The sequence below is a fragment of the Uloborus diversus genome, chromosome 9 (assembly GCF_026930045.1).
Source record: "Uloborus diversus isolate 005 chromosome 9, Udiv.v.3.1, whole genome shotgun sequence".
Lineage (NCBI taxonomy): Eukaryota > Metazoa > Arthropoda > Arachnida > Araneae > Uloboridae > Uloborus > Uloborus diversus.
The window spans coordinates 64,600,218-64,625,708 of NC_072739.1; the positions used below are offsets into that span (position 1 = coordinate 64,600,218).

The following is a 25,491-nucleotide window of genomic DNA, read 5'->3' on the forward strand; positions in this document are numbered from 1 at the left end:
AAAGAAGTCATAGTTTAAAAATAGACATCAAAGAGGGAAGCAGGACAGTGCTGACATCTGGAAGAAAAACTGTTGAGGGAAGAAATTAAAGTGTATTACTTTGATTCCAATTACAAGAGAAAGGCAATGAAAGGTAAATTGTGATTATACAGAGTAATTTACAATTTTTTTAAAGCAGAGAAAAATTAGATTTAGATTGAACAAGCTACCATCAAAGAATTACTAAATAAAAAGCAATGTATTTATATACAGACAGGTAAGACAGAATTAATGAGTCATGCTACTTGCAACTGAGTAACAAGTGTTATGAAACAAAAGGTCAATACCAGCATATATAAAATATTAAAGCAGCTAGATAATTATGCATACTTAGTTAAATATGAGAAAGATATTATATTAAATCAAATTTTATCTTAATGTTATGAATACACTAAAATTATGTAAGCAAATATAAAAAAATCATAATTAAATAAAATCCTGATTGTAAAAAAAAATAATAATCAGGAGGAGAGTGTTGATAAAATGAACTTAAAACTCGGAGGGGGGGGGGGGGGGGATTTTTTTTTCCCAATGCATCACAAATAACTGAACATTAGTATCAAACCGAAATTAAAACTTTGGAGCAAATTATTTATTCATTTATTATTAAAGAACACTGAAAGTTAAGAGTATTATTAAAACATATTTTATATAAAAACTTTTATTTTTAAATAAATCAACAGTGTTCGTAATGTAACATGTATTCAATTTTGTAAAAAAATAATCAAAGACAACAATAAATTGCTTTATAAAACGTTTGTTATAATAACTTCAAAAATATATTCAAGTTCACAACAAAAGTTGTACTTAAAATTTCCTAACACTATTTTTCACACTATAAACCTTTATCAAAAATTTTATCAAGCTTCAGTTAATATGAGAAAATGCACCTAAAGTCTCATAAAATAGTAAGATCTGAGAATACCCTCCCCCCCCCTTCCTTTAAGGCCCTAAATGGCAAAATATTAAAATAATTTTTTAAAAATTTCACGTCTACAATGGCAAATAAACACATCAAACCTTAACAAAAAAAAAAAAAAAAAAAAAATCTTTTCTTGTTAAGAAATGACAGTCTTCTTAAAGTATTCTGTAAAAATATCATTTTTACAGAATATTAATCATAATTTATTTTAATATATGAATAAATATGAATAAAATTTACAATTGAAATCAATGTGTCTGAATAGACCTCCGAAATTATTTTGAAGGGTCCCCAGTTGCTTTTTTGACAGCAATAAAAGTATGATAAAACATAAATAATTTGACATTTCACCTTTGCTATGTAATTCTACAAAATAAAAATGAATATTTTTTTGAATAAAATAATTTTTAACTTTTGATAAGCTTTACATATAGTATGGTGCAAGATAACACAGAGGAAGATGGTTGTAACAAAACCAGAGCATTATTGAGACTAGCTCATTTGCCCCTTTTAAAAAACCTTCAATTTTCGGTCTTTAACTGGGGACCCTTCAAAATAATTTCGGAGGTCTATTCAGACACATTGATTTCAATTGAAATAAAATCAGTTTGAAATAAAATCAAAGTTGTACAAATGATTTAATCTGTAAAGCTCAACTTATGTTCAATCTGGAATGTTTTCAAAAAAAAAATGTATTTCCACAGTTAATTTTATTTGTGAAAAAAATGAGCAATTTTATTTTTAATTTGCTGGTGACATTTATTAAACGCTTTGAATGAAATGAGGTTGATTTCTCTGGTAGATACAAAAAGATTATAAATTTAGAGAAGAGATAGTTATTAAAGTAAATTTTATTCATATTTATTCATATATTAAAATAAATTTTATTCATAAAAATATTTCTGGGAACATGAATTGTTTTGCTGATGATGTCAAAGTTATGGGGACTGTAGAAAATGACAAACAATCAAATCAGCTGCAAGAGGATCTAGATCATATTACGGAGAGGGCTGATAAATGGGGTATGGCTGTTAATGTTGGGAAATGTCAAGTGCTACATTTAGGGCATGGAAATAAGTGTATAAGTTATTATTTGCAAGGTTCAGTCATTAGCCAGACAGAAAAATTTACTGATCTGGGTATCTTAATAAGGCAGGATTTATAGTTTAGACAACAGTGCAGCATAGCTAGTAACAAAGTCAATAAGATGCTTGGGTTTATCAATAGATATATTTCAAACAAATTTAAAGAAGTTCTTCTGCCCTTATATAGAAGTTTGGTCAGACCTCATTTGGAGTATGCTCAGTTAGAGTATATGTTCAGTTTTGGTCTCCTTATCTTAAGAAAGATATTAATGTATTGGAAAGGGTTCAAAGGCGGGCTACAAGGCTAATAAATGGACTTTCTCATTTAGACTATGATTCCAGGCTTAGAATGCTAAAAATGTAGTCTTGAGCAAAGAAGGAACCAAGGGGACATGATTCAGTTGTTTAAATTTATTAAAATGAAAGATGTTACGGGGCTAAAGTTTAGCACTGAAAACAGGACAAGGGGTCATTGTTTTAAGCTATTTAAATCTCATGCTAACATGGATATTAGGAAAAATTATTTTAGCAGGGTAGTGGAACCTTGGAACAGCTTACCGGAAGAGGTGGTAATGAGCAAGGGAGTGGATAGTTTTAAGAGGGCCATTGATCTTCACTGGGGATTGTAAATTGACTAGGACCAGCCCAGCTGGGCAGAGAGCCTGTTGCTGGTCGTCACTTTTGTATTAGTATAAAAGAAAAAAAAAACTCTTTTAGATGGTTGAATTCCAAATTATTTTTTAATCCAAGGAGTAAACAATAGCAATAATCATTTAATACTTAGGAGAAAGGATTGACTGAAAAATTTTAAAATTTTACTAACTGAATAGCATAAGAAATATTTTAAAGAAATCATGGTTTTGTCAACTTTTAGATTTTTACGGATTTTTTTTTCAAAGGTTAAATTTCTTTATGATATTTCCTAATTCCCTGGTTTTTCCACTTTTATTATAGAATGGATTAATTTAAAAGAAAATCATTTTTTAGAAGTAGAGGGAAAAAAAGGGAGTAAAGAACAAAAATCAGGAGGTTTTAAAGACACTAAAAAAGAAAAAGTGAATTTCAGAATCTTCAGCAAACATATATGAATTATGCAACATGCTTTTGGGATATATTCACTTTATAAGATAAATAAAAAATAATTAAAAAAAAGCCAATGTAAAATATTTTTTGTAGAAATTTATAAATAACAAACTCAGATACTTACCTGACTAAAACGAGGAAACCTTGCCTGTTTATATCTTTCTTTTGGCTTTCTGTATCTTTGTTCACTGGGGAAATATTCAGAATTTGCATTATAGTTGCTCCGTGCAGAAGAAAAACGAGCAGTAGTTCCACGTCTTGGTCTTGAAAAGTTTGGATTTGATCTCGCTTCCCACTTTTTATAAACACCTTGCACATTTTGAATGAGATCTGACATGTTGAGCTACAAATCTGGAGAGTGATAACATTTGCAAGCATAATAAATTTATCAGATTTAGTTTATAAAAAACATACTAAAGTTTAATGTTTAATTAAAAAACAAAAAAGAAAGAAAAAAATCTAAAAATGTCTATAAAGATGAGACTTTTTGAAACCAGAACAAGAAAATATCAAAACTAATGCTTTTACAGCATGAAACACTTTAATTTCATAAACAATAAAATAATTAGTACATTTTGCTCTACAAAAAACTTTACGAATGTTGAAGCTACTTATAACAGCATATTTCCAAAAAAATAAATAAATAAATAATAATATGATATTATAACAACACATTGCATCATTTACATGACAAATGTTCAACGCAAAACTTAATTCAATTCTTGCATTTTATTGGATATAGGGGTAATAAAAAATGACATCAGGGAGTAAGCGTTAATGGCATTGTTAATTTACGAATGTCATTTGTATAAAAAGGGCGTTTGCAAATGCTTGAGGAAGCACTATGTCACTTGCACACTATTTAGTCACTTGAAGTTTATTATTTTTTCTTTGCAGTTATGAGAACAATAACAAACGAGAGGCCAGGAACCGGGTAATTGTGTTTACCAAAAAGCTCTGATCCCATTGTCTTAAAAATTTTGGATTAAAAATTAATTTTAACAACAAACTTTTAAATTTTTGAGGCAATGGAAACACGTGTTCTGTTTAAACTTTATTTATTAAATTCAAAATTTGAAACATTGTTTAACAATACGTTAATAAAAGACTGAATACAACGACGGCATCGATTGAAGCCCGAAATATTTAAATGCAACGGTAAAAATTTAGCACTTTACCAACATTCAAATTCGGTCCCCGTTTAAATTGCAAACATTGCAGTAAACAAAACACTGATAAACTGCGCCCATCAAATATCATTACGCAGCGCAAACTCTCGTAGGGATTTTTATTTCTTCTGATGTTTTTGGGCGGGGAATTTCAGATTTACTCTACATGGGTCAATGGGTCGCTATATATTTGAACTAAAAACACGTTACATTCAAAAATAAAATTCATTGAAAGCATGTTGTATCTTAACTCTCTTCTTTTAAAATATTTTCTTTCCATTTTTTTCAGTTTTATATTCAAAGTGTTCACTTTCAGGGAAAAATAGAGGGAAAAAATGTGTATTTCACGTAGCGCAGGATTGCGACGTTTACGCGCTCCTGCTCACAATGCTTTCTGCTTTCAGCAGAAGCAAAGTTTTGTGAGATTTAAGCAAGACTAAGAATTTAATTTTTTACTCGCTGACTTAAATTTCTTGATTAACAGTTTTTTTGCTAATTGGACATTGATTATTCAAAGACCGGATATTATTATTTTCAGTAAGTTACCAATTTTTAAATGATGTTAATCAAAGATGTTTTTTATTAAGCGTTAACTTTTCAGAGCAATGTAATTCCCTAATATTTCGACCATATTTGGGTTATAAATTTGTTAACTCATTGATGAATAATGGAATTTTTCTGCCGAACCATAGGTAAAAATGTTTAAATTAACTAAATGAATCTGTTTTATAATTGCATTACAACATATTGATGTGCATTTATTTTGTAAACATGCTACATTTTAACGTGACGAAGCTTCTAAATGAATTGATCTTATTTTTTATTTAAAATATTTCACATAATCATTTGTATGTGTCACATTTTGATACCAAAATGTTTCATGAATGGGAATATTCAATATTTTTATTCACAATTGTAAAGTTCTGCGTTTTTAATTTTGATCCTTTAATTTACAAAGTGGAAAAAATGATATTTTGCCTGGCATGGCTGTTTTATAGCATAGGCAACCATACGAAAAATTAAAGGGGGGGGGGGGCTCAGATATTTTCCCCATGGTTTAGCAATTTTCCCTATGGAAACCGATTTCAGTACAGATTAAAGTTATTAAAGTTTGGCATTTTTTATAGCTTATTCATTAATGGCTGGAGAAGAAATGTTTTTGCATTTTTACAAAGAAAAAAATTCTGAAAGCAAAGGAGTCCTCATCTACTTGCCTCAGGGCGCCGATGTTTTATAGGGGTTTTTTCCCGCTGGCATTGGACAATCCTGGGTGTGGAAACAAGTATGAACACCAAAGAATTTTTAAAAAGTTTTCTGTACAGCCAACTTGGTCTCATCAAGAAATGTCATTCGCATCAGAAAAACATGTTTTCCTCTTTTAAATAAATTAGAATCTTGAATTCACATCAATTTTTTTTAAGAATTTTAATGTGATGGTGATGAGATGTGTAGCCTTCAACTGTACAAATAGAAGCTCAAAGCAGGCCCCAGGAATAGCATTTCATTCATAAGTCCATTTTTTTAAAATGAAAATTGGAGATGCTGAATATTCGATTGGTATTTGGTATGCTGCCTATTTGGCAGACAAATCAGATTATGCGGTTTGACTTTAAATTTTTAACTCTCGAATAGTAAGCTAATTTAAATATTCGGCAACTGCTATGTGAAACCTGGACTCAGTACATATTAACTCTAGGTTCTTTTTGATACAAATTAAGAATCTGAGGAATAAAGATTTTCGCATATTTATTTCCTGATAGTAAGTTAAACCTTGGAACCAAGTAAGAGGCAGAATTATTTTTCAGCAGCTGAATATATGAACATTCTTTAAAACTTAATTCCAATTACCTACTGTGTTCCCGAGTTTTTGGCTTAGCTTAATATTCAGTTTATGAACCAAGTATTCAACAAGGCATTGAAAACAATTTTAAATTTTCGCTGTTAGATTCTGCTTTTGTGGATTGCAGTGAAGTTTTTAGTAGTGGTTATACGTTAGAACCAAGAGTTCTTGAGTAAGACCTAGAAAAAAGTTTTGTGATGGCCACAACATACTAGATACTGTTGTGTAATTTGATGCTATGGTATTTTAAATTTGGGTTTTGATTCTTTGATTAAAGAAAATATATATATATTTATTTTTTATTTTCTTTTTACTACTTATCTGATTTGCACGTACTTGAAGGGGGGGGGGTACTGCATCAATTAGAGACGTACCGAGTACTCGGTAACTATTCGGTACTTGGCCTACTCAGCCAATTCGCCTAGTACTCCGTACTCAGCCAATCTTCCGGGTACTCAGTAGCCGGTCTACTCAGCCAATTTTCCGAGAACTCAGTCTGGCCTACTCGGCCAATTTACGTACTCAGCAAAATTTTTACCAAATACTCGGCTTGGCCAATACAGAGTAGTTGTAAGAAATGGAATGTTATTCAAGACAGATTTTACAATTAATGAAAAAGTGCAAGCATATAATATACTGCAATCATTTACAATTCAAATTTACAAGTCAAATTTAAATTTTGGGAATAATGAAGTTTGTTATGCTTCAAAGGAGTAAATCTTTATTTTACTGTCACCAAAGTTAATAAAACTTATTTATTAAAAATGGGACAAAAGAGGTAAGTATAGAAAGTATGAAATTTTTATATTATTAAATGGATTTTTTCTGAAAATAAAAACTAATAATAAGAAATATAAAACGTGTACTTAAGGGAAAAAGACCCTCCGTGGGAAATTTCGTGAGGAAATTGTGAGACCAATTCTAATACATTCCTTATGCCTATATAACTATGCCTCACCGGGTGTTTTGCTTGAATTTGTGTCAGACGGCCTGTGTAACGTCATTAATCCAAGACGGCGGCTGCACTAGACATTGATGAAAATTTTCGGTTTTAACTAATTTTTGAGGCATATTATGACATTTTTTCAACTTATCTTATATATTTAATATTCTAATACTATTATATTTCAAATTTGAAAACAAATTGCCAATTTAAAATAAGTTATTTAATTATTTATTTATTGTTTCGATGCAGATTTTATGAACTTTTTTAGTAACCAATAGTAGTTAAAAAAATTTTTGGAAAGCTTGTACGATAAAATCAAATTTAACGTTCCAAAAAACCTGTAAAATAATTTGCATACACGCGTTTCAGGGTTATAAAAAGCATTTTTTTTTCAATGCAGAAAAAAATTACAACTTCCGTTACTTAATATCAGATATAATAATAACTTTATTATTTACATTTTATGTACTCAAGTAATGAATGATCGATTTCATTATCTAAACTCTGATTTTAATTCAAAGTATAGATTTAAAGGTAAACACACAGTTCTTACTTAAAGATCTTCATCTGAAGCGTTATCAATATCGCTTTGTTGACTATGATTTTCACATAAGTCCTCATCACCTTCATACACAAAGTTCAGTGCATGAAATATTTTGAGATTTGCATTTACATGAAACAATGCATTTTCCCTTTACGCAGCTGAATCGAACTAGTTTCAAAATGGACTCAGAAGCACAAAAAAGTGTTCACACAACTGGAACATAGAAGTTGTCTTTCTCTTCCCATCCGAAGTCTGACGCTGATGGTAAATTCGGGTGCTGCTGGTTATAGCAAGATGCCGCTCCAGTACCTGGTAATGCGCTCTTAAAATGTAAGGGGACAAAGATGCTCTAGCAGGAGGCAAATTTTCATTTCGAGTCTCCTGCTTGGAAAACATGAACCAAAGAAATTCTCCAGTATCAGAAATCTTTGTCAGCAGCACACACACAGAATAAATAAAGCCTTTTTTCAATAACAATTTTATCATTCGTACCGAATTCTTCAGTTGACCAGATGACTCGGACCGTCAAGAGTATCATTGTCAGCCGTCTTATAAATTTTCCAAAAAGAAGGTTTTCCTTTCTAAGCAAGTGAGCTTGTTATATTACTTCCTGACAGAGCATAGATTCATAATATTCCTCTTGTTTTATCTAGTCCTAATGCGGTCATAAAAGCTGGTCATTCTTCGGTTGCTATCTGCGCCAGTCAAAAATATGGATGGACATTGAAATGATTTTTGCCAGAACAATGCTAGCTAAAATACATCAGTGTCAGGTGAATATATATGAGTACTGGTTGCCCTATCTCTAGAAACATGAAGACAGTGTAGTACTATTTTGACACTTGCCTCTCCATGACTGCTTTGCAACGCAGTCACATTACCTTTTAATGATGTTTAGCTTCATTTCTCCAGCTAACGATTAGGTTTTTTTCAATGCTCCATATGTATATTAACGGTTTATTCTCCAGATTAGCTATTAAGTTATCTTTTGTTTTTACATGAGAAAAAAGGGTCTTCATGTGTACGTTTTTAATATTAGTACAATCGGTTATTTTGAACTTAGTGGGTGTTAATGTACTTATTCTTTTTTCTGCATGGCAAATTTTAGAGAATTTTCAATGTATGTGTCAAACACTAAGTGTGTTTCATCATAATTTAAAAGAATTTCCTTGATCTTATTATTAAATTCTGCAGCTAAATCATTACATGTTTTCTACCGTGTGCAGGTAAAAGGCAATCACTGCAAATTTTTCCTTTTTCATACTTTTTTGGCATTTTAAAAAAATTTTTTGCATTAGAACGCACGTTTCATTTCATCATTATACATCTAATGTATAATGATGACAGTGCATTTATCATCTATTGTACGTTATCTATATTGTACAAGCTCGCTTATTTGGTTTCCGCTGAAAAAAGACACGAAAAAGACATCTAATTCCAACATTTCCCTATTGTTAGTATTGAATACAAAACGCGTTTCTTCAAATATCTCGAAAACTCATTTCTGCAAATACTGTCGTTTACCTGCACACGGCAGGTTTCACTTGCTTTGGTTTCTTCATTGATTGTAGCTGTGCCATTCCATCAAGAACAGCAACATTGTAAGATTTTCTGTTCATTTGCTTCGGTATGTTTGAGTCTTTCATAGGGTTCGGCAAATAATCTTCGATGCTGCTGTCTATTTTTTCTGAGCCACATTCTTCTAAAACTTTCATCAACTTATCTAACCATCCAGATTAAACAGACTGCGGAACTGCCTAAAATTCATATGCTGTTTTTAAATCAATATCTGCTCGGCTCTTCGATACAACTAGCAGACGTTTAAATAACGATCAATCAGCTTTTAACTGTAGAACAGTGCCAGCTATATTTGATGCAACTTTCTTCATGCTATTTTTACATATATTTAACTTTTCTTTCTTCATTGGGGTCCAGAAATTCGTGCTTTCAGTTTCAATTCTCTCTCGTTTAAAAGTGGCGTACATGTCACGACCTTTGTTTAAAACCCCTAATACATCTGTTTGTATGGCTTCATTATGTACAGACTTTCTTGGGTTAATAAGTTCACTTCCTTCATATATTATAGGGTTTGTTGATACTCTGATAGCACTATATATACATTGCACATCTTCATGTAGTCGCTTTTCTCTTGAATCTGTCAAATGATAATGTTTACTCTTTATCTCTAAACTATTTTTCTATTGTTATGCATTTACTATTCTACCAATTACTTTTATGCTCCTATTCTCTTGATCCAAAGCTTCGTCTGACCCTAAAGCACAAAACGGTACAGAAGACTTTTTACCAACCCATTTGCCTTCCATATGAATTCATTCCGAAGGTTTTTATGTTTTAGACGCTTCATATTAGTCAAGTACCATGATATCATACTTGTATAATTTGTTAAATTCAAAGCAAAGAAATAGAGAGTAAAACCTTCCAATGAAGAAATGTGTAATTCCATATTTCGTGACCTAACAGACCGTATAAAAAGTAACATGGTATCCATCATATGCATGTATAGCAAAGCAAATTTAAATATTGGTCTTCTACTTGATTCTGTATCTTCAAATCTTTCATTTTTTCATGCATTTTAGAATCTAGTAATATCTGCATTATATTTGAGGAAAGTTCTTCTGTTTCACCATATTTTTTTTCTTGAAAGCAATTGATTTTTGCACTCGATCATCACATTGAAATTTTATTTCGTCATTGTGTGTATAAAAAGCATCGAGTTAACACTCAAATAGGGCAACCCTTAATGTAGAATGTGCTTCTATAGCCCGTCTAACACACTTTCCTGCAAGAATTTTTTGTCACTACAGTTTCACTGTATAACTCAGTCAAATTGGCGTCAAGACCTGTACAAGTTTTTGTTTGACATAGCAATTTTTAAAACTGGATTGTATAATCCTATATCCATGGTGATTACTGTTGGTAAATTTTCCCTTAAAATATATTTAATTACATGTACCAGTTTCTGCATGAACATAAGCTGTGTTGATGAAATGAAGCGTGCGTTCTAAAAGATGCAAGAAAAGCTCCTAATACATAATTATACAGGTTATAAGAAATCCTGTTAAACGACTATACAGTCGAACCTTGTTAAAACGAACTCAAAAGGACTTTAAAAGCATATTTGCCTCAACAGTAGCTCGTTTTATTCGAAAAACAATAGTGTTAATAAAGTAAGTACAGCAGGATGGGGATCGCAAATTTAGTTCGCTTTGGCAGTAATTCGTTATAAGCGTGTCCGAATTAACTAGGTTTGACTGTACCAATGTTTAGTGATTTATCTTAAAAATTAACAGTATTTTTAAATGCAAAAACTCACCCGAGGTACTTTTAAACTAGCTTATTCTGAATGCCAAAGTAAAAAATGAAGACTTAAGAATTTTTTTTTTAAAATGAGTTAATAAACAAATAAATTAAGTATTTTACTTTCAACTTATAATAAGTAAAGTAATAGAATATTAATCAAGCAAATTCACCAGAAAATTATCACAAAATACCCAAAAATTGAGTCATAATTGTAAAAACTCATTACAGCCGCCATCTTGGATTGATGACGTCATACGGGTCGTCTGACACAAATTCAAGCAAAACACCCGGTGAGGCATAGTTACACAGGCCATAAGGATCATAATAGAATTGGTCTCACAATTTCCTCACGAAATTTCCCACGGAATATAGTATGCCCCCCTACTAAACATTAAAAGCACAAAAGTGCCAGAACACTGCAAACAGGTGTTATGGCATTACAAGGAATACCTTTTTCAATGCACAAAATGTGAGCTTATGGATTTAAAGACATCCAACAAAAGTTGGATAGTTTTGTAGGATGTCTTTACATTCATTAGCTCACACTTTATGCTATGAAAAAGACGTTCCTTGCTAGGTAAAAACATGTGTCTGCAGTGTTTCTGCATATTAGTGCTTTTAACATTCTATTTGCTTTTTAAAATTATTTATGTTTGGCGAACTAGAACTATAATAGAATGATATAATTTGTTTTAATTCCAACTTGATTTATTATACCTTTTATTTATTTGCTTTTAATTTTAAAGAATGTTTTTGTAAACTTTTTGACCCAATAAATTTTTTTAAAACTATGCATAATTAAATTTCAAATGGAATTTTGTTTTGAAAACTATTACATGGACATGGAGGTCTATACAACTATTCCAATAAGTTCAAAATTCATCACGAATTTGACTGTGGTTCTTTTTAAAATGTAATTGGTACTCAGCACTCGGTAACTCAGTACTTGGCTGAGTACTTGGTAGTCAGCCAAAGTGCTACTTGGTGCGTCTCTAATTCCAGTTCGAAAGCACTCAAATAGACAAAGAGGGAGATGCAGAAAGTTGTCTCAAAACCTTTTCCTTTCTTTTTTCATTGCCAAAGTGTTCTTAAATTGTATTTTTTTGGACTTCAATTTTGAAACATTGCCGGTGCAGACTCCCTCAAAGTAGGGGCGATCGCCCCGATGGCCTCTCCCTTGTATCCGTCCTTGGTTAGTTATGATTATTATAAGTAGCAATCTAACTGTAGTTGAATGAATTAAAATCCTTGATGAATTCTTCCAACTTTATTGATGAGTGATCTAGGGAAGTATTCAGATTCAAGCAATTGTCTGAGACTATAGTAGAAATATGCTGTTTAAGAATACCTAAATAAATAAATAAATAAAAAACCTTGGAAAAAAATTCTTCTGACTTTTATAACTTTTTAGAGTTTGAAACTCTGGGATTTTAAAGATTGTACTGTTTTTATTTTATGAACAACTACGCCTATGTTTCTTGTCTTGAATATTCTAATTATATTTTAAATAGTTTCCCAAAGGATAAACTTTGCAGAAAACTGGGTGTTAGCAGTTTGACGTGCAAACTGGGTGCCTTCCAGACATAGTAGAATATGCTCAAAACATTTTCCTGAAGAAATGATTGACTGAACTTCTCTTTCACGTGTCAGGCAATGAGAAAATGCTGTACCTTCAGTCTTCGATTTTCCATCTGAACTTTGAAAGGTACTTAGATTTTATTATATGCATTGTATTATTTTTCAGGTAATTTTAAGTAGGGATTAGAGATGTAAAATTTCCTGAAAATTTGGAGCTACAGGAAAAAACCCAATTTTTTTCCCGGGGGAAAAAAAAGAAAGTAGTTTTACCAGTAGTTCATTTTCCAACTAGACTTAAAAAGGGCTGCATATATTTAAAAATATATGCAGCCTATATTATTTAGTTCCTTCCTAGAAATATGCATAAAACTTAACTATTGAAAATGTCTTTCTGTTTTCTAACTGCCAATAGATTTCTGGATTCAAAACACCAAAAATTATCCATATTAGACCAATCACCATTCAGCAAGTTATTTTGAGTAGGGTGTGTTTTTAATGAATTTCTAAATCACTTTTCTGACCAAAATTTGTATGTGTGTAATTTTTAATTAATTTATTTTTTAGTACTATGAGCGTTTAAAAAGTTGTTTTTCTTTCTCTATGTAAAAAGTTTTTTGCAGTGGAGGATTTACTGGGTGGGGGGGGGGGGGGGGGACCGCCCCCTCCGTGACCATCATTTTCTGAAACCAATAATATGGAATTGGAGGAATTACTAGCAATCGCTACCAATTTCAATCAAGTGCATTTCACAAATTTGTTTTAAATTAAGTTTAGACAGTGTAGTCGAGGATGGACAGCGTTACCTACTTTTTAATTTGAACCTAAGCTTGGCCCTTCCCTCTTTTTTGAACCCTAATAATTTTTATATTTCTATATGTGTCTTCTAACTTTTTTCTTCCATGGACTACACTGTACTGGTATAATAATGTATTGCTATGACTTAGAACAGTGGTTTTCAACCCTGGGGCTTGAACCCCTAAAGGGGAGTTTTGACACTCCAAGGGGGTGATAAGTTCGTGTGGGGCTATAGAGGGCGGTTAGCATTTAAAAGACAGGATAAATGGAGGCAATTGACTCTCTGCCCCCCTACATAAAGGGGTTTGGGGGGAGGAATGGCTTTTACGGTTTTCAACCGCCACCCCCTTGAACAGACTGTAAATCCACCCCTGGTTTTTTGCATACATATGTGTTCACACAGCGGTGGATACACACTATCATTTTAGAGGGGGTGAGAGGCGTGGCAAATAATGTCCCCCATGAATAAATCTACAGTTTTGAGGAATGAAAAGTTTCTAAAACTGCTTGGTTGTCAGTAAAAAGCTTCAAATCGCCCAGGAATATAGACCTTAGAGGCATAACCGATACAAATTTTTATATGCAATGAAAAGAAGTATTTTAAATATTTAATTTGAAAAATAATTTATGAACTGAAAAGACTACTTAAAGTTGTTAACATTTTATTCTTTTAGTGTTTGAAAGCAATATGGATGGATTGGATTCTATTGTCAATAGTTTAAAGGGAGGGAGGGGTGTCATAACCCTCATGACAGTCCCCTTGTATGCCCCCCCCCCTGTGTACACTACACAGCATATACACATAATATAAACATTAAATTAAAATTATTAAGATTTTAACTTAAACATTTTGACTAATTGATTTTGACTAATTGATTTGAAATAATTCCGTCCAGCTTTTGTAGAAAAATAGCATATAATAATTTGGTGCAGACTACAGAGGGAAATGAAATCATCTTACAGCTTGTATTATCCAAGTTAGTGTTTTCATGTTGGATACTGAACATAAACAATATTTAAAGAAAGAAGGGTACAGATGTGATATACCCCCCCCCCCCATTTGGCGACATCCGATTTTTTGCACTAAATTGAAATATTTTTCTCGCCAATGAGGCGATAAATTTTTAAGCATGGCATCCCTGGTGAAACTAACCTGTGGTTGGCAACGCGAAGGCAAACTTGTTCGAACTTGTTTACTTGGGTTCTTTACTTGGTTTTACGCAGGAGAGATACGTGTTGTTTTGTGCAATATACCTTACAGGAATGCTTATTTTGTGTTAGTTTAGATTCAGTAGTTGTGTTTTGAAGTAAAAACATTAGAAAATGCCAGTTTCTTCAAACTTGAAGGTTAATTAAAAGTTAACTCCAACGTGGTGTGTATCTGTAACGTGCCATTGTCATATGATGTATTGTTTTAGACTGAATGTGAATATTTATACCATATAAAAAGGTAAGTTCTTTATTTTAGAATTCAAAAAAAACCTCTTGCTTCCAAAATTCTTTGTTTTTACAAATCCTTGAGGGGTTCTTGTAGTTTTTAACTTTATTTTTACTGTATGTAAATTAATTTTACAGAAATAGTACGGTTATTTTGTTCTAAAAGTTAATTCTTATCGATGCCACGAATTATTTAGACATTCTATTAACGTGCCTCCTTTAGGTACTGAATTTTATGTTAACAATTGAAAGTTCTTTCGGTTGTACTCTTAAAAATGCTGAATTTTATTAATAAATCTGCACAATAATGGTGCATATTTCACACTTAAAACTGTGTCGTTATTGTACACTGAACGGAAGGAGCCACCCTTGGGTGTCTCCATGAAAATATACATAACTGTGACCATACTCCGACTGTAATGTATATTAACAGTCGGAGGGATAACGGGCCGAGCGGAGCGAGGTCCTGGCGAGCCAGAGGTCTCATAGTACTTTCGTAATGAGACCGAGGCAGGGCCGGCGAGCCGAGGTCTCATTACGAAAGTACTATGAGACCGAGGGCTCGTATCCCGGAGAAATGATGAAAAAAAAAATTAATGCATTAATTTCGACTTGTAATTAATACAATAATTTATTTCATTGTATTTTAATATGTTTACAAAAAACCCCGGCCCTGTACATTTTTGAAGCATATATTCGTGATGTTTTTTGTTGTGCTTTTATGTTGTTTTTATATATATTGTGTTCTGAAGTGCTTTGATCATGTTTTTTTATCTGATTTTTTCCTGTTGGCGCTAAAAAAGCATTGCTAAGAACGATGTATGACATATGTCGTCATACATCGTTTTCTTGGCGATGCTTTCTTGGCGCCAACAGGAAAAAGTCGCCAAGGGTGGGGTATATCACATCAGTTCCGAAAGAAGCATTGTATTGTAAATAATATGAATTTCTGAACATAATATCAAGGATCGATTCAGACGCAAATTGGGTAGCCCCTTCACAAAGTTCTGTGTCGTAAAAGCAGCTACTTCACAGAAATTTTATATCTTAAAATTTCAAACTTTTAAATTTTTCTCCATTTAAAAATATAAACCCCCCCTGGAAAAACTTTTCTTCTCCAAAATTTTTGTTTTTTCCCCCTCATAATGTTCCCATTTCTAGTAGGGATGTAAAAAATAGTGATTTTAAATGCCAAATATTCAACCAACATTTAGCCTGAATACCAAGTAATGGATGGTGGAATAGTACCTTAAAAAAAAGGGTAAGAAAGGTATAAATTGAAAATTATACCTTTAAAATCATCAGCTATCACTTGGGTTTGCGAAATCTTTCGCCCATTTTCGCCACACTGTAGAAAAGCCAGTCATTCTATCTCATTTGGTTAGGGCTTTAAATATGTTATTTTTTAAAATACCAGACTATTCCCTAAAAACATTCTGCTTTCTCATATTTTTTCAATTAACACCAACTTTTTTTTATTTTTTTTTTATTTTTTACACTCTTCAAAGAATTTTATGAATAAAACTTTGTATAGTCTTCATTTTGCATGTAAGTTAGCAAAGAAAGTTTTAATGTTTTTATCATACAACAATAAACAATACCAGAGAAAATTCTAATAATAATGTTTTATAACATTACAATGCATATCAACAAAGAAATCAATATTAATCATTTACCTTTTTATATATATAATTATAATAATATTTAGTATAACTGTATAATATTTCAAATTTTGATTCTAGATACTTTCTGATACAATTTAATAAAATTTTCAGGTTAGGGAAGTTAGAGTATTAATATGCCAAAAAAAGTAAGAGGTATTACTGGAAATTCACAAAGAAAAAAAAGAGCTGAAGGTTTAAGACGATTAAGAGCAAAAGAAAGTGAAGAAGAGCGCAATAGAAGAAGAAGGCGAGATGCAGAACGTCATATTCTCGCAAGAATTCTAGAAACTCCGGAACAAGCCATTCAAAGAAAAGCCAGGGATGCAGAACGTCATCGTCAAAAGAGAGCCTTGGAAACTCAGAAAAGAGTTGAGGAGACAAAGTTAAATCAAGCAAAAATTAAAGAAACACAGGATGTTACCGTTCGGGTAATTGACGGTTTGAAATTTAAAATGCAGAACTTAACAGTAATGAATCAATACAGTAGAGTACTTATAATGCACACCTTAGGACCAGAGCTTTTGCGTTATACAGGTTTTGATGTTATGTAGGTCATTTCACAAATTTTGTGAATCTAATATTCAGAATATATCTATATATTAGCACTTCAGAATAAGTTTTATTTATAGTGAGTATTAAAGCACTAATTAAACAGTCTTTCACAAATTAATATGCTTCACAATGTGTGCACTTTGTATCCTGCACTTACTTCATAGTTTGCATTACAGCTGCATTTCCAAGAGCCATCTAATATTTTCTTTTTACTGTGAACACTAATTTTCATTTAAAAGCTTTGAGTTAAGATGGAAAGATGAAAAACAGTTTCAAAATTTAATTTGCCTAACAATTTTTATGTTTGCAAGACAAAACAGAGGGATTTTTTAATCTTCAAAACCTATTGTTTATTTCTGAAAAGTTGTGCGGTTTATAGAGAATTGTGTTATATAGGTCGGCGTTATAAAGGTATTCTACTGTATATTGATTCTTCTCATTTAAAGAACGTTTTAAAGTCAAAATGTCATACGGTGCATAGGTGTACATGCAACAGTATGAGAAATATTTTAAGTAAAAGTTTGATTTGTTCATTTAGAATTTTTTTATGGTACCATGTTTATAAAATAAATAAATATTGATAGTAAATTCCTATGATATAGAAATAATCTTATCAAAAGTTTTTAATTCTACAGTTCCATAAAGATATGATGATGCAAATGTTTACTATTTTTATGTAATATATTGGATTGCAATATGCTACATTAAAAAAAAATATTATTTTACTTATTTTATGACTTTTACTGGGTGACAGAATTTTTTTTTCCCTATTATTATGTATTGCAATATAACAATGTAATTAAGTTTGATTGCTCTCATTTTGTTTAATTTTAGTGCTTAACAATAAAAAAATGCTTAGAATTAGCTGTACCAAAGTGTAATAAACGTTCTCTTTTGTAGATTTATTAGATTAATATGCAATCATTCTGTTTCAATTACAGTGGCTGCCGCTTATATGAATCACATTTGTTCTAAACAGTTTTGATTCCACAAAGCTGGATTTTGTACTGTTTTTGACAATTTTATTCATTAAAGCGGTTGATTCCATTAACCGGTGCCCACTGTATATTATAAATTCTGAAGCATTTTATTATTTATTTAACAACTATAATTATGATGTAATTACAGAATTATGTTATTATTCTATAGTATAGGGTAGCTACATGTCAAACATATGCAATATGCATATGGAAAATCAGTGGATTTTCATTTTGTTCAATTAATCCAGTTTCTTTGGGTGTCTGGGATGTTTTGTAGAAAAGTGAACATAATTGCAACTTTTTATGTCGGTGAAAAATGTTTGAAACATCAATTTTCTTGGTACTGCTTTTTAATAGCAAGCTATTTGAGCGTTTCATCGCTACATATATTTTTTCTTCAGTATTTTAAAACTCTAATGTGACTTTATATTATGTTAACTTCGGACACATACCACCAATGTTTTACAGCACTTGGGTAAATATTGCTGTGAACTTCAAAGTTTGCTGTGGGACAAAAAGCTTGTGGAAGTGCAGTGCCTTTTTACAGGAGCAAGACTAAGTAAAGCAAGCTTAATAGATTTGGTAGATGCCCCAAAGCAGAATACTTGACTATGTTCTGCAATGTAAAATCATTTGTCCAAAATTGGTATTCAAGTACTTCAAGCATTGTATACATAAGCAACCAATGTGACCTTTTCCACAAATCGAGAGCCTTAAATCAGAATCGTTCCATACAGGAAGTTTTTTCTTTCTTTTTTTTTTCAGTTTTTAAAACTTCACTGTTGCTATGCATTTCTGTGGAACCTAAACCAAATAAGATTTTACAAAAATATTTTATATGCTTTCTAAAATGCATAGAAAGAGCAAATATATAAAATTTTATAAAAATACGAACCTAAATATCAAACCACACTTTTTTGGTTAATTTTACATGTCATGAAGGAGAAATTAAAATGATGTAAATAAATAAATAAATTACAAAAATAATAAATAAAATGAGTCGAGTTAGGGTAGCAAATAAAACACTTCGAAACTTTCTAAATAATTAAAATATTTTTAGGATGCAAAAGGATTGAAATTTTAAACAAGACACGCAATTTTTGGTAATGGACGTGTTTCAATGTCAAAGGACATGTTTCCAAAACATACATTTATGGAGGAAATTGCTGTGGATGAAGGACGATTGGGGAAAATAAGGAAAAAGGGAACCAAAAACGCTAGAAAAATCAGATTCTTTTCAAATTTAAAAAATGAAATTTCTGCAGAAATTGCCAATTTTCTACAAATATCTTCCAGCTCAAGATAGAACTTTGCACAAATTCTGCAGCTTTCTTTAAGTTCAAAGTAAATCTAAAGTTCCTGCATATGACTTATCGAATTCAGCATTTTTCGTGAGCTCTCCTCCAAATTATCGTAATTCCGAGAATTTTAGATTTTCTTCTATTTTTTTAGGAAATTTGTAGAATTTGTGCAAAATTTTGTCTTGAGTTGGAAGATATTTGCAGAAAATCTGCTGTTTCTGCAGAAATTTCAGAAGAATTGCTGCAGAGTTTTTCTAAAAACAGCTTAAAACGTTTTAAATACTGCATTCTATATAAACATACAATGGTTTTCAAATAGAGCAAAGAGAGGAAACCATTATCAGTGGTAACACAAATCAGGGAAATTAGGTAAACTTATTCAGGGTAAAAGTCAGGGAAATTTTTATCACAATTTCTGTCGCCACTCTGTATTTTTAGTCAAAAGTAAGTACAATACGATTTTTGCATTTATTGTCATGCATTTATAACATAACCTTCAACTCAATGTAACAACTAACATTGTGTCGTTTTCCCTTCCCTAACCTTTTAACTTTTACATCATCTCTTTACTCTCTATTACAGGTTTCTAAATGTTGACACACTTGCTTTACTATAATATATTTGACACACTTGCCTGACATTTCCTTTTGTGTCACAACTTTACTCGATGTCAAGGGGAAAGGGGAGAGGTGATAGAAAAAGGGGAAGACCCAGAGGTAGCAAATCTAGAGTACTGGAACGTATCTCAGAAATCAGAAGAAGGCGTGCTGCGGAAAATGACGAACAACGTCAACTTCGACTCGAACGGTGGAGACAATCTCAACAGAACCGCAGGCTACTTGCTGACGAACGACAGGTACTGCTGAACAATTTTGTGTCAACTTCCAACGGCTGCATTTAAACATCACATCAAGGCAATAGACACAGCGTGTAAAACGTATTGTTCTGCTCGATCGAACATTATTTGCATTGTAATGCAATGCAAATGTTTTTGGTTATATTGAATTTCTATGACTGGAGGGACGGGGCTATCCTTAAAGTTTACCGGCTAAACCTCATAGGTCAGGGCTGGTATTTTGTCCACTTTGTTTTCAGATGGTCGGAGAAGCTGGAAGAAATTGAACAAATTGAAAATCTAGTGATTTTCTGTATGTTTGACAGATAAAATTTTTGATATGATGTAATTATGAATCATTGTTTATTTTAAAATTTATTATTTTAAAATTAATACTTTTATTTTAAACTAGTGGTACCCGCATGGCTTTGCTCTTAACAGAAAAATTAAAAGGTCTTTTGGTTCGCCTGAATATTTACAAATAATGTATGATGAATTTACTCGCCAATTGGCTGATACCCATGTTGCGGTTCCACGTTATGATAATTTCGTAATTTACTCGTCCATCTCATGATAATTTTGTTCTTAAAATTGGAATAGAAAAAGAACCACATCGAATTTTCAAAAAATCGCTTCAAGGTGCACACCCCCATGCTACAAACTAACTTTGTGCCAAATTTCATGAAAATTGGCCGAACGGTCTAGGCGCTATGCGCGTCACAGAGATCCTCACAGACAGAGATCTGGACAGAGAGACTTTCAGCTTTATTACTAGTAAAGATAATATGATTGTATATTAATCACTATGTAGTGAATCAAAAAAAAACTTAACTACACATTTGTAGCTTTTGTAGTCAATTTTTACTTTAAAAATAACCCAATTTAGAGAAATGAACAACTCTATGCCCTCTTCTCATCGACACATGTGTCTATTTTTAATTTTACATATGTTTATGAAAATAAACATGCCAAATAAATATGTGAAAATTTTCAACAAAAAAGCATGTTTTATGATTGAATTGTCAGGTTTATGATGGGATTGAAGACCGAAAAATGGCTAAATTATTTTTTAACTCTAAATTATCTCCAAGCATTGCCCTACATGAGAGTGGTGAAAATAAATAAATAAATAATAATAAACAAAATCCAGTCCCATAAGGCAGATATAGCAAAAATTTGGTGGTCATTGAATGAAAACTCTATTACTTATGCAAAGGAATTCAATTTTCAAACATTTGATTCTTGTTCTTATTCCCTTCTTAAACCTGACATTTCAATTACTGTCAAATGCATTTTAAATAATAATTGGTATTTATTTATTTTATAAACATGTTACTCAAACAGAGCTTTTAATATTTTTTTGTTTTTTAAATTTAAGATAGTTCACAAACAACTCTGTAGATATGCTTAACCATGATGTTTTGATATGAAAATGTTCTAAAATGAGGAAAATTAATGTTTGTATTTACTATTGCTTGTTTCTGAATTTAAAATTAAAATTTTTTAATTTATTTAAAAAAAAGGACAAAATGGGTAAAATTTTGTGCAAGATTTTTTTTTTTTTTTGTTTTCCACTGGTAGTTCTCCAAGCAACGATTTTGATGCTCTTGACAAAATTGAAATTTGCCACCCCTTTTATTTATATACATATGGCTCATTCTTCAAAAAGTAACTTCTCCGTCACACGCCTTTTACAGAAAAATTTTTTAAAGAACAATTCATTTAACAATGTTTTTTAATTTTATCAAAAATGTATCTATTTAAACCTGCCAACAATTTTTTAATAATAATTTTTATTTTAGTACATTTTTGGTACACAACATGTGAATTTTCACCTCCGTGGCATGTCACACACCTGGTGTAACTGTTTATATTGCTTAATAACTTGTTTAAGTAAAAGTACATATTTATTTATTTATTATTCCTTTCACAAATGTCTCAAATACTGATTGTTTAAGTATATTTAATTTTTTAATTTTGTATTTTAGTTCGTTTTTTAGGATAAGTAGTCATGTCACACAAAAATGCTCACCTGCGTTACCTAAAATTAAAATGCCATTCCTCATTAACACTTGGCAGTAATGAAATGAAATTTTATTTTTTTCTCCCTTGAACAAGGCATTTTTTTAATTTTTTTATTTATGAGTAAAATAATTGGACCTTAGCTGGTCCACCGTTTGTGGTTACTTCTAGTAGAAGTAACATTTTCATGTAAGAATGAAAGAATAAGAAAACAAAAGGCTTCGAAATTGAAAAATATTTGCTTTCAAAAGTTATGTTTTCTGGAAAATGATTCATATACTTCTGACCCCCGTCTTCGCATGGGTCATAAAGCTTTACATATTCACTGAAGTTTTGTGGACTCTTTTAATGGTGATAATTTGGTACATTGTGGACACATAAGATATATTTGCACTTTTCAGAAAATTGAGTTATTGTCATCGACAGTAATCTGTTAGCATTTGCTTTTGGATTACAGTATTTTGTATTATTTTCTCAGTACATGATACAATGCTTATTGATTAAAAATACAAATGTATTTTTACAATACAAAATACATTAAATACAAATGTATTTTTAGCACAAGTAGAGATAGTGGCAACCAGATGAAGTTTGATACTAATGTTTTTAATGGCCACCTTTTTTTGTTTAGTTGCTGCATGGCGAGTGGCAGCCTCTGATTTTGATTTTTATTTCTACAGGGCAGTGAACATAAATAGAAATAATACCTATGTTGTTGATAGTAAAAGAATGAAAGTAGAATGCAAATGTTGTAAGAAATCCTGCCCATAATTGTAGGTTTAAGGTCTGTCCTAAATAAATAATAATTTAATTCGAAATAATATGATCATTTGAATAACTTCTGAATTATTTAGCTTGTTCCAAACCAAATTAAATCATTTTCTCTTCATTCTATCAAAAAATTTATTTTTTAAATGCGTATAATTCTCCCTTTTGACCATACTTTGTATACTTAAAATCATACCCAGGTTTTTGGAGCCAATCAAGGCTTTTTGTGGTCTAATGTTGATTGAAGTACAATGGGGTTCCCTTTCTTGCTAGATTATTAAGGATCAGAAAAAAAATATATTTGGGGAAACTTTCCTTTTATCAGGTAGATGTCATAGTGGACAGATTTGTGTCAGGCCAAAAATATTCAGTTTGGAATACTTAGCCAATTTAAATTAAAAAACAGTTTTCTTGAAGGTATGGTGTGAAACCAATTTGTGTAAAATTTCTGTTATTTTAAAGCAAAAAACCCAATATTTCGGGGAACAGCCTTTATCTGTGTCCCTTCCCCAAACTACAGCACTTACTATTAGTGTGTTTTCTCAATATATTTTATATGCTTTTACACAGGTCAAATTGGGAAAATCCAGCCCTCATAATTGCAGCCAAAAGCAGCGTAACCATGCATCTGAATTGCCAAGACTAAGCGAAGCATTAATGAAGCACATCTGTTACAACCCCCAAAAGTGAGTTAATTTCTTAATTACTTAACATAGTCTTTTTAGTTATGCTTAAAAATTGTTTTTCATTCATTTCAGTTGATGATAATTGTTTGTAAAGCAAATTGTATTAAAATCTTTTTGTAATTGTGAAGAGATTATAAATGTTTGTTTAAGTTTTATTTAATTTTTTTAAAAAGTATTCATAATCAACTGAATTGTTCTTATCAGAGTAATAAGAATAACATTGTTAATGTTTTAACAAAACTAAACCATTTATTAATGGTTATAAGATAGTATTAATTTAGAACTCACATTATTTTTTCTGTTAAACATATACAGTTACCCCTTGTTACGTCCCACCTCATTTAAAGTGAGCTCTTGACTTGCTCCTTTTAGTTGATTCAACTCATGATGAGACTCGGCAAAAGAACAGTTGTGACACATTTGCCTGTTATGCTTGATAAGTTGACCGTCTTGTGAAGGATGACAGGGAATTCCTCCACTTTTCTACCCGGTTACTTTTCTTACTTTTCCTAATAGCCGTCCATTCAAAAGTTGATTCAAAGCAATCGCCTATCGCCTAATGTGAATGAGATCTTAAATGTGTTGTGCCATTGAGCTGGGGGGGGGGGGACGAGCACCCATGTTTTTAATAGATAAATGTTTTAAAGAAAATACTAAACTTTAAATAGAACAAGCATTTTGTTTAGCAGTAAGTTACTGCTCTTAAGTCAGGGATAAGGCAGACTATATCGCTCATTTGGAAAAAGAGTGCCACAGTATGAAGAAATGAAATTTTACTGGAGGAAGCATATGAAGTTCAACTCTTCAGACAATTTTCTGTAATGAAAGTAAATTTGCTGTGCTATCCAGTGGTTAATATTAGAACAAAAAATCTTTTGAAAAGGACTTCGAATGACGTTATCTCTTTTGAAAATAATGTTATTTTCCAACGAAGATAACATCATTCAAAGTCCTTAAAAATCCAATGTACCTATTTATGCCCTCTTTAAAGTATAGAGGGCGCTGAATTTCATTCACTATCCCCCAGGGGGGGGATATTGGTCACTCATTTGAAACTTTTAACGGCTTTCACTCAGTGGGAACTAATTAGGGGATAATAGCTGTCACGAACCGAACCCCTCTCCCTTCAGGCATCACCACACTAGTTTGGGGATGCTTCAGGCAGATGCAAACAAAAAACCCGGTTTGCTCTTGTTTTTTTAGCGTTTTTTAAAGCAGTTCGTTCGAACATTCAAAATATTGTGGTCAATCTCTTTCTGTATTTTGTTATGGGAAATGTGATAAATTGGTGATTGTTTGTAATTATCGGTGATTATTCACAATCACCAAGACACTTGGTAAATGTGATCAGTATTTATCAAATTTACCGGCTCATTTATACAATCCACGATCGTGACGGGGAGAGTAATAAATTTGAATCACATTTTGAGGAGTAGCGGCGGTTTAATTAAAATTTTTTTTTAATTCCAGCACTAAAAATTCGTTAACAGTCAAAAGAAAACTTGGATAGCGTAATCAAAACTAACAAAATATTCCAATAAAAACATAATAAAAGTGTTGATGCTTTACTTTATTTTCTTTATATACCTTAGAATAAAGAAATTAAATGATATCATAAAAAATGTTACATATGGGAAACGTCACTACGGGAGGGGGGGGGAGGAGTGGTTGACCCCAGGAGAGACCCTTTTTGGGGGGGGGGGCGCTCACCCAAAATTAATTTTGTAATTTATAAAAAATATAAATTCTGCAAGTCTGAAAACTTTCCCGAAATTTTGCTTAAATTATTATATTTATCAAATTTTAAAGGAATACAGTATTGCAGAGATGAGACTGGTTACATATGCAACTAGGGCAAAAAAAAAATTACTAGCAAAAAATTCTTGGCTTCGGCTTTTTCAGCAACTAACCATGATGTGTATAA

The 25,491-nt window shown here is 31.5% G+C and overlaps 2 protein-coding genes across 3 annotated transcripts in view; one reads left to right on the forward strand and one right to left on the reverse strand.

Moving 5' to 3' along the window:
- LOC129229249 (glycerol-3-phosphate acyltransferase 1, mitochondrial-like) overlaps positions 1 to 3,480 on the reverse strand; it is a 45,602-nt gene extending 42,122 nt beyond the window's left edge. Inside the window, exon 1 of one of the 2 annotated variants that reach the window (XR_008581075.1) lies at positions 3,254 to 3,474. Coding sequence is in view for 1 of the 2 variants with exons in the window: in XM_054863514.1 (XP_054719489.1) it covers positions 3,254 to 3,466 (213 nt within the window). In the remaining variant the exon portion in view is untranslated. Of the gene's footprint in view, positions 1 to 3,253 lie in introns of both variants that reach the window. The other variant, XM_054863514.1, reaches the window with a different exon arrangement.
- Positions 80 to 23,643, forward strand: LOC129230276 (uncharacterized protein C05D11.13-like). Its single transcript, XM_054864676.1, has 5 exons — positions 80 to 133; positions 12,461 to 12,654; positions 16,535 to 16,851; positions 23,452 to 23,567; positions 23,640 to 23,643. Exons 3-5 carry the CDS (start codon positions 16,558 to 16,560, stop codon positions 23,641 to 23,643), a joined length of 414 nt encoding a protein of 137 aa, XP_054720651.1. The 5' UTR covers positions 80 to 133; positions 12,461 to 12,654; positions 16,535 to 16,557.
- Positions 23,644 to 25,491: the final 1,848 nt, after the last annotated feature.